Source organism: Aphelocoma coerulescens, chromosome 2 (genome assembly GCF_041296385.1).
Source record: "Aphelocoma coerulescens isolate FSJ_1873_10779 chromosome 2, UR_Acoe_1.0, whole genome shotgun sequence".
In the NCBI taxonomy this organism is placed as follows: domain Eukaryota; kingdom Metazoa; phylum Chordata; class Aves; order Passeriformes; family Corvidae; genus Aphelocoma; species Aphelocoma coerulescens.
In genome coordinates this window covers 130,205,466-130,219,802 of record NC_091015.1, presented here as the reverse complement: position 1 = coordinate 130,219,802, position 14,337 = coordinate 130,205,466, and the positions used below count along the sequence as shown (strand labels likewise).

Here is a 14,337-nt window from a genome sequence, read left to right as displayed (position 1 = left end):
CTATTATGCAATCCACAAAACTGAAATTCAAGAGAAAACTGTTGGAGAAGCATAACAAAGTTTATTATTTCAAAGAAAGTTTAGCCAATGTTACAGGAAAACAAAAACCTGACTGAGTTTCCTAGAGGAGTGTACTATGGAAGAACCACTGCTCACTGGATAACAGTCAAGATTATGACTTAAGAAGATAATATGCAGCTGCACGTTCTCATATCTTAAGACAGACCATTACCTTTGAAACACAGAGAACTTTGGGATTCAAATCAGTTTTTAACAAAACTTGGCAAATTAACAGGGAGGGAGTGTTTTCTATTCTGCCTTCATGAGACAATCTACCATTGAAAATTAAATTGGTGGTTTAAAACCTTCCACATACAGACAGTCTGGTTTTAAATCCTAGACAACAGATTGCAGGCAACACTTTGGAACTGGACATGCTTTTATTAAATGCTTAGTCATATAAATAACACTTCCAGAATTAAATACTTAACCTATAGCTCTTTGTGTTTTCTGTCTTCTTGATGATTTTGCTAGTCTGTAATATCAACTATCCATCAAGGTCCGGTCTTTTTTCCAAGCCTCACCCTATCTAACTATGGAGCTACAAAAGCACATGCAGACACACACATACACACTCTCAGGCTGGCAAGAACCCAGGGTGAAGGTATGCTGGAGAGTCCTGTAGTAAAACCTTTGCTTTTTCCTTCCTGGCTTTCACATTTCAAAGGAAGGAAAAAGAAAGGCCTGAAAGTATATTTGTTTCTGTTAGCGCAGGTAAAGGCAGACCCAGGGCACTTCAGCCTACATGTTTGCTGGGGCCAAACATGGTATCAGGGAACAATAAGTTGCTGTGGTGCTCCTTGCTTCACACACTGAGCAGAAACTTGGCACAGTGAAGAGCCTGAGCTATGAATCTGACAGTAATAACTGTGTAGCTGTTTAGTTTCTTACTATTAGGTTTATATTGAAAGTTGGCAGCATAGAGACAAGGGCATTTTGCCTTTTTCAGTCCTTTTCTTAGCTTGTATACTTACATTACTATTAGAAAAATGTTAATTTTGATTAATTCCTGTTTTATTTTAATCTCCTGTGTGTGCCAGTAGACACAAGCTGTGCTTGTAATTTCAAAAGTGAAGAAAAAATAAATACACACAGATGACAAATTATGTATCCTCAGTTTCCCCTACACCCTATGATGGTTTTGCCAGTGATTTTCCTAAGAAATAGGCAAGTTGCAGTTGCATTAACCATGAATATTCTTCTTTTGTTTATTTTTTTTTAAACAATGGCTTCTTTTCCCAGAACAGAAAGAAGAGCACTTGTTGGATTTTTATGGTTCCCGTTACTTTTCTTTTTAGCTTACTGTTTGTAGCTGTTGTGTTTTGAGTTTTTCCATGTACATCAGTACTTCCTGCTGTTAATTTCATTTTTTTAATGGACCAGTAGTTCTTTGTGTAAAATGAAATGAGGATGCTGTGTGTGATTAGACTTTTCAAAGGGAACAGAGATTCCTGTTTAATATTAGATGTTGCAATGCTTTTATTATTCTGTTATGTAGATCCTTCTTTAGTAACTTCACCAAAAGAAACTGCAAGAATGTTTCCTGAGATGCTGCAAATAATTCAATAGTCCCACCATTCATACCTTTTGAGTGGCACATCTGAAGGTATGCCACACAATTGCTTTGACTACTTCTGCTTTCACTTGGCTGGCTCATTTGGAAAGAGAATAGATTTTGGAAGGTGTCTTTGCAGTCCTTCCTGTTAAGATACAACAAAACCCCCTTTTTTTACAGCAGTTCTTCTTTCTTTCAAAGATGTTCATGGAGAGGAGAGCACCAGTCAGCAAAGGTTCTTGACTGTCCTGGTGTCCCAGTCAAGCATTTGTTCAGCATGTTTTAGCAGTGAATTTAGCTTTTGACCTGAAACATGTAGTGTCTCACACTGAGATTGCAAAGTTGTTTAAACAGTATCTCCAGGATACCTTGTACTCTGCTCCATCTTGATTTATGTGCACCTAATTTCTCTGATCTTAGATTACAAACTTCTTTGTTCAGGGAATGTCATCTTGTTCTGAACATACCTGGAGCCTGACGATTAATGCGCAGACTAGATCTGCTCGATCATTAACACTTTCAATAAATTATACCAAGCAGAAGTTCAGCAGAAACTGTGCTTTCTCTTCTACATTACATTTGTCAGGAGATTTTTAATGCTAACAGTGTTGTCATCTGTTTTCATTGGCACTGCTTTCAGTTGTGTCTCTTAGTGGTGAAATTAGTGTTGCTTTCACAGATAGGCAAAGAGTTCCCTTTATGTAATTTTTTCATTACAATCATCTGTGTATGGAATTTTAAAGAGGATTTAAATTATACTGAAATTCAGTGGCAATTTGGCACCTATCCACTATAGAAGCCTTGAAAAATTCAAGTCTGGAAGCATAAACCAAGTGCACTAATGACATTCTCATCCTCTTCTTCTTCATTTTGCCCAGAGTTCATGATCTAGTAATTTTCTTCTATTTGCATTTTCATTTTCAAAAGAAGCATGTTTACTTTGACTAAACTTGTAATGTTTAACCATGAAGACTTTGTTACTTTATGGGTATTTGTTTCTTTGTTTTGTGGCATGAAGTATGTATACTTACTCTTGCTTCTCCTAAGATATTTTCAAGCAGCCTGTGTATCAATTCCACTAACTTTATTTTCCTAAACCTCTCCTTCAAGCTGTTAATAACTAACTTTCTGGTTTTTTAATCACTTTTCTGTAAGCTGTGTGCCCTGGTCATATCCTTGGTTTGGTCTCCTTGTGAGGATTTTGAACTTAATTACTGTATGTTATGGTCACTGCCAACAGCTTAGTCAATTGCTTCCTGAAACAACTCAGTGCCAGGTCAAGTATCAACTCATAAATTCTTGTGCACATGTAAAATAGCAAGACACAATTTTCCACATTTTGTTCTCTTGAGATGTTGCTTACGCAATATTTGTGCTGTTGAAATTACACATCGTTATTGTACAACTAGACTGTGTTGCCTTCCATTATTACTAGCTGAAATCCTCAGCTTCGTTTCATCCCCCTCAATCCAGGGAAAAGCCTTCATGCTGGTCCTGGTTAGGTAGCCAGAGTTTGCCATTTTTACTGTTCCCTACTCCACTTTTATGGCATGTTGTGACTGGAACTGGAATATACTGATCCCTGGCAAACTTGGGTGAGTCCAGGAGGACATTTCTTATCTCCACAATCTTTAGCAGAGAAATTCTAAAGCTGCTTTAATTTACCTTAGAGATACAGATTTATCTCTGAGATGGTGTTTATGTGGAATCAAAAGGGAGTTTCAGCTACACTCTTTCTCAGCAGTGACAGAAAAAATTTCTCAAAATCCTTGAGAGATTTGTTGAGAGGTGCCTTCTATCCTGTAATATTATTATACTAAGCAGACTTTTCTGGAGCTTGTAATTGCTGGTTGCACAGCTAACAAGGAATAGCTGTATATCCTAGTTCTGGGCAAGGAACAAAGGTTGCTACAAGATTAATTCACACATGATGCAGCATGCACTGAAGAAAGAAGCTTTTGTAATAATTAGCCTCTCAGTCAAGAGTGTAGAGAGTGGAAAAAATGCAATAGGTGATTGTGCCAGCTGCATAGATTCAAGCAAGCCCACTGAAGATTGTGTCCTAATCAGATATTCTAATAGATCTAAAGAGGAATTATTTAAAAATTATGGTCTTCTACTGTGCATAGAGCACAAACAAGAGCCTGTTAAATAGAAGAATCCTCTATGCCAGTAGCTCTTGCCATACGGGCTATGGTTGCCAATTAAGTTGAGGCAGGACCTACATCCAGGTTGGGCAGGTGTTTCATGTGGCCTCTTGCTGCCTGAGCTGCCAGTGGTTTTCTCAGGCCCCTGTAGAGCCTGGTTCTGGTGCCAGGGGTTCAGGACACTTTTTGCTATTGGCACATTTCCCCTAGACTCCTATGGAGTGTGAGCTTGGTGCTCTGTTCCAAACTGCCTGACTTAGCCAGTGGAAACACAGCACATTGAACAGGGTTTTATAGGGATCCCAATAGCAAATTAGAGTTTCAGCAGTTTAGCAATAAATATTCATAAAGAAAGGAATTATAGCATATGAGCTGCTTTTTATGGCAGCAGGACATTCCAGACTGAGCAGGTTTACAGCAAATTTGTGACATTAAGATCATACAAGAATGTAGAGATGTTGGAGCAGAGTCTTTCTTCTCCTCTTACCATTAATCAGATACGTCATAACAGATGATGAGCCGTGATTTATTTCAGAATGTATTCCTGTAAGGAATTAGCCTGTGTCATGTTTGGTCTGACATTTGGGTGACACAAGGACACGAGCATGTCACAGTAAGGGACAGAGCTAGTAGAAACTTTCCTGACATTGTAAGAGTTGGGCAAGCTTAGTTGAAAGTAAGCTTAGGTGAAATATGGCGATTCACACTGGTGGATGACTGAGGAGGTCTGAGATAGAGGCATCATTCAGGAGGCAATCAAGAGATACTAATCTGGTGGTCACAGACCATTCATGCCTGGGTTCCCAAACAAAGAATCCTGAGGAGTGTGAAAGAACAAGAGGCAAGGGACACAGGTTGCAACAGGAGAGATTCTGATTAGGTAGAAGGAGAAATAAATTATGGGGGAGGTCAAGCACAGAACAGGTTATCTAGAGACCTCCATCGTTGGAGATATGCAAAACTTAGTTGGACAAGGACCTGAACAACCTGACCTGACTTTGAATTAGTAGCTAACTTTGAAGTTGGTGCTGCTGCAAAGCACCTGAACTTCAGAGGTTACTTCCAACATAAATTATCCTGTCATTATGTATTTTATGTGTGAGCTGGGAAAGTAAGGTCATCAACAGAGCTTAAAAGATCATTTTTGCTCTCGGTGAGTTTAAGACCCTGCAGATTTCCACAGAGTAGTCAGTGCCCCAGACAGGGAAAAAATGTACATTTTTGTAACTGTGTTTTTTATTGAGAGACACTGGTTTCCAGAACTGATGAATGTGCTAGGTCATATAGAGAGACTGATTCCTGCTGGAATCTGTCATCCCAGGACTCCAATTCTGTATAAAAATCTTCTATCAAGCCTTTTCATATTGACGTAGAATGTATTTCTGTGGTAGAGAAAGGAATGGATTTAAGGGATAGGGTTTTCATTTGATCAATGTTTATTGATTTTAAAGCCAGAATCTCAGGTCCTTACTCAGTTACGAGAAAGTCTTGTTTTGAGACAGGCCCCTTGTTAATGTCTGTCAGCTTTTCCAAAAAAAGGATTGGGTTCCGTAGTCTTTTGGTTGACTGGGGACTGGATGAAAATTAAGAAATTTCTTAGAATGTGTTCCATACAGAAGAATCCTTCCAGAGGGTTTGTTCTGCTACCTGGAATGATTTCTTAATCTTCACTGTGTAGGAGAGTGTCTCCAGCTGTTCACAGAGCAAATCAACTTTATCAGCACTTTATTATCATTTGCCTTCATGAGTTTTCAGTTTATCTGATTTTAAAGAAGTCGCTGCTACAATTCTTTGATTACAGCTGTAATCTTAAAAGGCTCAAAATTATTATTTTTTCAAGAGAAAAGTGGATTTTTTGAGTGCTAAGGATTTTCTGATTGCCTTCTGATGTTTTTGTAAAAATATACTGTCTGGCATGTCAAGCCAGCCACTGATAATCAGTAACAGCGTAGCTGACTCATTTTGGTTGTGTAGAACCATCATAACTACCAAGTATCAAAACATTACCAACAAGGTGAGCAGAGCCTTTTCTGCCAACCTGACATGTGTGGCTGCTTTGTATTCTGAAAACTACACCATGGGAAGCTGCCAACGCACTGCAGCTGATTGTTTAAAAACCCCTGCATAGTTATGTTCATATCAGGGGCTGGCACTGCTTGTGAGTGTGCACTTTTCAAACAGCTGTCTCAAATAAATGTAAAAGTGAAGGTTAACAAAATATAGGACATTAATAGCCTCTGTGATTATTCCTAGTTGTGAGATACGGATTCATGGATATGATGTTGTCCATGTGCATGGGCATTATATCACATTGACAATTTCAAGATTTGTGAAAGGATTCTGGTCTTTGTGCACATCTGATTCTCATAAATATTAACAAGAGTTATAGGCCATGTTGTTTATGATCTGTACTCTCAAGACTTCATATTTTGTAGTGTTTGTAGACTTGTTGCCATCTTTTTTTGAAACTGTTATCTGATGTTTATATCTGATGTTCTATTACAAATAAAAAAGAACACACAAAAGAACAGCTCTAGAGAACCACAAATATGCAGGATAAAACATGGTTTAAAAAACCCACACACTTTACTACAAACACTTACTACTTCCTTGCTACCTCACTGTCTGAATGACTTTTTTTCATGTACTTCCCTCCCTCTCTCCTTCCCTTTTTCTCTTTCCAGCTGTCACTCTGTTTTCCAGCACTATTCTTTTTCCTCTCTTCCCCCATCTCCCTTCCCACCTTCCTCCTTCTCTCTCCTCCCTTCTTTTCTCCCTTTCCAACTTCCTGCTGGTCTGTCTTGCAGCACTTTTCTCAAACACCACTTCCCAAATCATGCTGTGACACTTCCCTGGAACAGACTTTGTGTTTACTATCCAGTGTCTACTGCCTGCCATGTATTAATGCATTAACTCCTTTGCTCTTTACCATCCCTTTCTTTCAGCATTATCCCTAAGGTGGTCCTCAAACCACTTTTCTCTGCTTGACTTTCTCTATGTTTAACCTTTTCTGAAATCACTTCTACTCTTACTACTGACATTTGAGTGATTCATCTTGGGAGGTAGTGTGTGAGACAAGTGGCGTTGTGATAGTACAGTCAGTCAGTCAAACATGTGTTTGGACAGCCTATGTCCATAATAATTCTCCTACCTTGGGAGAGAGCTGGCTGGCTGAGAGGCAATGTTGGTGGATTTCATTAGCTGACATTTTTTCAGAATTCAGATTGAAGGAGTTGTTAAATCATCAACAGTATAGTCATTTACACCTTTGATGTGCATTTTTGGTAACTGGCTATACATCACTTTATCTGAAACTTTATCTGTGTTTTATCTTGGTGTTCCTGATATTTACAGTAGTAAATCCACTTATCCCTACATGCACAGCCATGAGCATACACGTATAGTCATGCATGCGCACACACGACATGCTGAGGCTTTGTTAATTGATGTTAATTGCTGGTGTGTTTAATTACAAAACATATTTCTCTATTGCTCTATTTGCACTGCTTTGTTTTAGCTTCATCTAATGCACTGGAACTCCACACTGTACAGCAGCATTGATGAGGCAGTAGGGAAGAAGCACGGCATAGCAATTATTGCTTTGTTTGTGCAGGTAAGTTTCCTGTGTTACACTTGCTATGATGCACTGTCATTTGTCTGAGGGTAATGAGGTCCTTTCCATGTTATTTAATTTTTAATGATTTCATAACAGAAAACAATGTATGACTGCTGGTATTCTATTTGAAAGATATTTTTCAGTCATGTCTTCTATATGTGAGCTAAGCAATTAATTCTTGTTTAAACAGGATATTGGAAGTATGTTAGTTAAAGAAGGGATAATACATAGTTAGGCATCTTTCTGTGGCTCTGGCTATAAGTAGACATCCAATCTCCATTCCTCTGAAGGCAGGATGAGGGCTGTCAGGAGATACAAGTGATTCACTATGATGTATTTCTTTTTATTACTGGCCAGGTCTGCTGTTCAGGGATTGAGGAAATAGAAGAGAGAAGGAAATAGAGGAGAGGAGGAAAGATGAAAAAAAAAAGGCCTACTAACCCACTGGCACTTCTGAAAAGTGGTAGTAGAATTGTGCTTTCCTGAACACAGGGACAAGTGTGTTTCTTCACACAGGACAAATGCGAGGTGGAGTCATATTACTTCTTCAGAGATTGAGTGTTAACAAGATTTGCCAGAGACCCTCAGAAAAGCCTGCAATGAGGAGGCTTAAAGTTTCCTGGGGACAATGAAATCTGGGAAGTTAGCACTATAATATAATTGCTCTTGAAGGTTTATCAAGGTCTGCACCCTATAAAGATTTTCAGTTTTAGTTCTCAAACACCAGATTCTCATCTTCCTCATGAGAAATGGCAAAACTGTTTTATTTAAATGGGTTTGGAGGAAGGGATTCAGAGTTCATGCTTAGATCAAATGGATTTTCTTTCACAGTGATATTATTAATTTGTCGTATTTCATAACGAGTTTATGAGTGCCTTTGAGCTTTACCTCTGAATTTAAAGGTACATTGGTTACTGCCTCAACACTCAGATAGAACTGCTAAAAATGGAAGTTACAAAGTCTTCAGTTTTGTGTCCTAGAGGGCTGTGTGATAATTGCTTATGTAAGTCACCTTCTCATTACAGCAGAGGTAACCTTCGAGACAGTTAGAAAGTTATATATAAGTTCTTAAATAAATCTGAAACTTCAATGATACATTTTCCATTTCTGGTCTCTCACCTGAATCAGTGGTCTTAAGCATTCCAAAAAGACTTTTTCATTAGCCAAGAAAGGCATCATATAATTACAATTGACCAAGGAAAAATAATATTTAAGATATTTATTAAAGGAACAGGGGAGGAAATTTGGTGACCATTTTTTTCTTGGTAAAGGCATGAAAAAATAATTTTGTACCACAGTTCTCAAAATACATTATTTTAAGGTCAGTGAAAATATTTTCGCAGACTTAAGTGACAGCCCTTGGGGATTAACAATTTAGAAGCAGCATCTTTGAAGTGGCTTCAATATCTTTTATGCACTTTGAAGGTTTTAAATTGAAATTCCATTCTAAAACAAAAGGAAATGCTCTTAAATTCCTAGAAATAACAAAGTACCTTTTGTTGACATTCAATTGTTTCCTTCCAGTGGCTACTGTGTCATTCTATTCCCAGAGAAACAAAAAGCAAACAAAATTTTCAGGGTCTAGCTCTCCCATTCTCACTCATGCTGGCTTATTTCCTCACCTCATGTATGTACATGTTGGCAAAGAAATCAAGTGGAAGGCCATTCTGCATCTCATGATTTTGACAATGTTTTCTGAAGGCAAAACTGGGGTCCTGTAGTGGGTGATTTGAGTCAGAAGCAGCTGAGTTTAGTGTGCAGGGTGAGCAGCATTGATATAAAATTAGAATCTCTTATATCAGTGTGTTTCTTTAGAGCCTCATCTTCCATGCCTTACAGGCATTTAGTAGAGGCAGTGCTGCAGCCTGCTGGGAGCCTGGCTTTTGCTGGCAGAGTCCCAGAGATGCTGGGAGAGAGGGAATCTGCCATTCTGCACTCTGCAGGCAGGAAAAAACTCCCCCGAGCTTCAGAGATACCTTAGGACAGATTTACAACACTATGGGAACAGATTCAAAAAGTGTCTGTTGTGCTTGTTCACTCTGTTCCTTTCTGTGTACTTTTCTGACAAAAACTGGTAAGGACAAACTGTATCCTTGGCATTTATATGCCACAATGCTGCACAATTTTGACTCCACATAGAGTAGATGCTGCAAAACAGGGTTAATCAAAACTTACCAGACTTAATTATGACTCTTTCTCTTGTTCTGTTAGTTTCTGTCTCTGTTTTAAAGTTATTTAAGCCCTGTTTACTTTTGGCTGGTGGTTTTATAAGGATTTAATTTTTTGGAGTTGTCATGTATCCGTGTATTTGATTAACACAAGGTTGTGTAGATAAACTAAAAACAGCTATAGTACTTACTGTTCTGGTTGAGCTGTGTTTTGCCTCACAGTTTCTGAAAGACCAAGATACTGAAACTCACCTTTGCTTTGCTGTATTTCAGATAGGAAAAGAGCATGTGGGCCTGAAGGCTGTAACTGAAATTCTTCAGGACATCCAGTACAAGGTAAGGTGTTTCTGAAGCAATGCTTCCTTCAGTGAGCAGAGAGACAGTGAGAAAAGGGTCTGTATGGAGCCAAGAGAAAGATTTCATATGTGTCTGTAGTAAAACCACATGTAAGAGCCATCATGTGGTGGCCTGCATGAAAGCCTCAGCATTTTACAGTGTTCAGATAATATACATTTTTAGTACTTCTTTTCTTTTCTGGTGGCCAGCAGGTTTGATCTATACCAGTAACTGATTGCAAGTCCTACCTTTACAGTGATTTTCATGGAGTCAGTGTGAGTGCAAGCACTGCAACATGCTTAGTGAACACCAGAAGCCATATCTCCAAACTTACCTGGTTTTAATTTGTAGAGGAAAAGAACGGATGAACTGAGCACCCATATTAACTTGCAGTGGGAAATCAGCAAAAACACAATGCTGACTTGTCAGGTGGATTATGTGTGGGGATCCTGAAGGACAGATAATAATCCTAGCGGGACTGAGGAGATAGGAGTGCTCTCCAAAATGTTGATGCCATCTTAAATGAACTTGGGCAAGTTACTTCCATCTATGCTTCATGATCTGTAACATAGAAATTATCATACATACCTTTGACTTTAAAAGGATTTTGAGATGTATTGATGACACTTTTTTTATTGGTCTGAAGAGGTTAACCATTCACTTCAGCAGATGCTGAAGTGTAGAAAAATTGGAAAGAAATCGAAAATCTTTTAGTCAAATAATGTAGGGTAAACTTGAGTCATGATGTTAAGTATTAAAAACTCCTTGTTTATGAAAGAGACAGGGAAAACAATAGTGTATGGACTCTGTAATTTCATTATTGGGACAACAGCCAAGCAGAGGAAGGTCATGAAAGGCCTCACCATTGTGTGACTGTGTTATAATGGTGGCTTTCAAAGGGTCAGCATCAAACACACTTTGGCATACATAACACTTTTGTGCATTAAATATGTGGAACCAACATTATTTTATAAAGTGTTATCCACATCAGTGAAGGAAAATCTCACTTTGGCCCTTGTTTTTTTAACTCTTTTGGTATGAAACCCCTGAATTTCATGTAGAGAATTTCAAGGCTGGGACCTGGAAGAAGTCCAGGTGCTAAAGGCAGAAAGTTAACAAATTGCTGTGATAAGCTTAAAAATTATATAAAAAATAGAATAAAAATATGTGTATGTGCAAGGAAAAATGCAATAATGATTAAATGGGGGCTCTTAATGAGGTTGCTTTCCACAGGAATTCAAGGTTTAATGTTATAAGAACACAGAATGTGTTTTATCTCAGCATTCATCAGCATTTTAATAAGAAACTAGAGACAAGATTGATTTGCATTCATTTTTTCAGGGGAAGTCGAAAACAATACCCTGTTTTAATCCCAACTCTTTATTGCCAGGTAGGTGCCTTTGCTTACTTTCACGTGTGTGGATTAGTAGCTGATTGCAGAGGCTGAGACAATCTTAATCTAAAGCCTAGCCTAAACTGAAAGCCTGAGTGTGTCCCATAAGGTGGTAATGCATTTTGGTAATGCACATCCTAACAAGGATAGGGATGAAGTCTCGTTGGAATTTACTGTTAATCTGCACCTTTGCCATGTGAGTGGGATGAGATACCGTAGTCTGTGCACTGCTGGCAACACCATGGCTAGCTTTGTTGAGGATTTATCATCCCATCTAGAGAGCCAGCTGTGTGTATTCCTTTCTCTACTTTGGCATAAAATAGGAAGTGTAAGGCTACCCAGTTAACAAGGTAGTTTTTGTCAGCCTCAAAAGATAATGCCATAATGCAATGAGAGTTGCATAGCATAGAAGGAGTAGTGACAAAGGGAGGAAAATTCAAATATATAGCTAAAAGTTAAAGAGTAACTGTAAGAAATGTGACGTTTTAAAAAATACATTTCTAAAAAGAAATGTTTCTGCAAGGAATCCATCTGAGCTAAACTCTGACATAGTGGCAAGATCTTTAATTTTTCAAAATAGCCCAGGTCTACATTAAAATATATTAATTATATCAAAAGAATATTGTCTAGGTTGCAAAGTCAAGTGCTCAGCAATTAGGAATTGCAGGAATTAAGGCAGCCTGTGCCTCTCACGCATATCCATTATGAAACATCACCTGATTGCATGGCCATAAATTATTTTTTACAGGACCCCTGCCTCACAGTTCCTGTTTGATGCTGATCAAGTCACATAAACAAAAAGTTTCACAAGTCATCTCTAACTATGTGTTCCTCATTTTCTAGGTGCCCGACTTGAGATCATGGGGTCTGATTTGCAGAAGTGCTGAGTGCTTACACCTCCAAGAGAAGTCAATGGGAGCAGTGCTCTGACTGTATTAAGTGCTATAGAAAGTTAACCACTCTGAGAAATCAGGTTCTAAGCATGTCATATTGAACACCTCAAATGAATAGATGCATTTGACATTAACTTCTCTGTGCCTCAGTTTCCCAGCTTTAAAGTGAGGGGGTAATCTGTCCTTCCTCACCACACAAGAGTACGGGAGGATAAATTAATTTAGGAACCAGAGAAATTGGTGTATTAAAAATATGAAAAATATTGAGGAAATATTCTAACAAGCAGGATTTGAATAGTATGGGAAAAAGAAGACCAAATGCCTCGTATTGTACTCAGAATTCCAAATAATAATATGTACTTTTCAAAAGAGAATCATCCATCTTTGCAAGTAAATGATGAAAGGTTCTCCAGAAAAGACACACATGATCATGTAACAACACTGTGTTAAAATACATGCACAGGATGGGCTGAATTAATTCTTGCACTTCTTAACTTTCGAGTGTTTGATAATGCAACTTGCTGTCAATGGATTTGCTACATAATTTCCTAACTGAGAAAGAAAATTACACCAACAAAAAATCCATTCACTGACAATCACAGGCTTCATTAGCAAGATTTAATTCTAGTGATATTCCTCTGAGCTAGTAGAGAAAAGACAGCAACAGGTTAGTTCAACCAAGCAGGTTTATTTGTTTCCAGTCTCCCATTCTGTCCTTGTTAAGCTAGTCACAACCTTTCCCCTGGCTCTCCATGCCATGGTTAACCACCCTTTGTCTCCAGTTTCCCTCTAGGTTTGTTTTTTGTTCCCTCTTTTGTAGTCAGGCAGTTTCCTCTCCATACTTCATAGACTGTATGGCCTACAGCAGCAAAGGAAAGCCCTGTGCAGTCCCACTTATGAAGTGGTGTGATTGGAATCTATGAGAAATTAAAATAATTAAAATAATTAAAATCAAACGTCTTGAATGTAGAGTTAAAACTCTGCATGGAAAAAATATTGTACATTTTCTTCAGCAATAACTGTTTATTCTAACAGTTATTTATAAACCTATTAATACATTTATAAAATTAAAAATCATGTAATTTTAAGGTAAACCTTGATGTTTTTCCTGCTCTGAAATTCAGCTCACTTTTCCAAAGGTAGGAAGCACCAGTGCATCTCAAAAAATGTCACCAGAATTGCAAAGTGGAAAGTTTTTCTTCAGCTGAATTTTCATTGATTTTTTTCTAAAAAAAAGAAATAAAATTAATTCCTGAGACAGATCTTAAACATGAAGTCAGTTAAAATTTGATCACCGCAGCCCCTCTACCTTCAAAATTTGTCTCTTTTAGCTTTTGACATTAACAGGAATTCTTTCATTCCCATAATACTGCTTATTTGCTGTGTTCATTTAAAGAGCTGTGGACTTGTTATTTTCCATACCTATAAAGCAGCATTTTTGTATTTAAAATGCTCATCTGCAGGGTAAGTTACTGTAATATAATGACCACAAGCTCATATATATTCATATGAGGAAGTAGTGGGCAGTGCTTGGCAGGTTATAAATTCACACCTTAGCTTGCTGCTTACTAACTTCATCATGTGAGCGAGCCCACAGCTGTCATAAGCTGTCATAACTGAAAGACACCATTAACTTCCTTAATGCCATTAAAATTCCGCGTTTCTTTTAATTTCAGATCCTCTTCTGCGTGACTACTGGGTGTATGAGGGCTCTCTAACCATTCCACCCTGCAGTGAAGGTGTCACCTGGATATTATTTCGCTATCCTTTGACTGTGTCCCAAGTGCAGGTAACAGCTGTGCTTAAAGTGACCTTGGAATATGGTTAAGAGCTAAAGGTTATAGCGTGCAAATATATATATCAGAATGTTATGTCTGTTCTCCTTAAAGATCCCATTAGATCGGTACATGGCTTTTCAAGTAAAGGTTAAACCTTTTGAGTCACTGAAAGCAACGCAAAGGTCAGAGATGAAAAACCTTGTTATCATTTATCATCTGCATTTAAAATAATTCTTATATTTAAGTGAACGAAAAGGAAAAAAAGGAAGTCAATGGGCAAAAGAAATTCAATTCTTTGTAACTGTAAGCTTTCAAATATCACTGCTTTTTGATGTTAAAGGAACAAAAAAGCACAGGAGGCACTACGTCCTGGAGAATGAAAAATGTTAAT

At 38.0% G+C, this 14,337-nt stretch overlaps 1 protein-coding gene across 1 annotated transcript in view; it reads left to right on the top strand.

Moving 5' to 3' along the window:
- CA8 (carbonic anhydrase 8) overlaps nucleotides 1–14,337 on the top strand; it is a 45,635-nt gene that overhangs the window by 13,039 nt on the left and 18,259 nt on the right. The window contains exons 4-7 of the mRNA XM_069004809.1: nucleotides 7,280–7,375; nucleotides 9,820–9,882; nucleotides 11,224–11,272; nucleotides 13,845–13,957. Coding sequence (XP_068860910.1) covers nucleotides 7,280–7,375; nucleotides 9,820–9,882; nucleotides 11,224–11,272; nucleotides 13,845–13,957 — 321 coding nt within the window. The remainder of the gene's footprint in view (nucleotides 1–7,279; nucleotides 7,376–9,819; nucleotides 9,883–11,223; nucleotides 11,273–13,844; nucleotides 13,958–14,337) is intronic.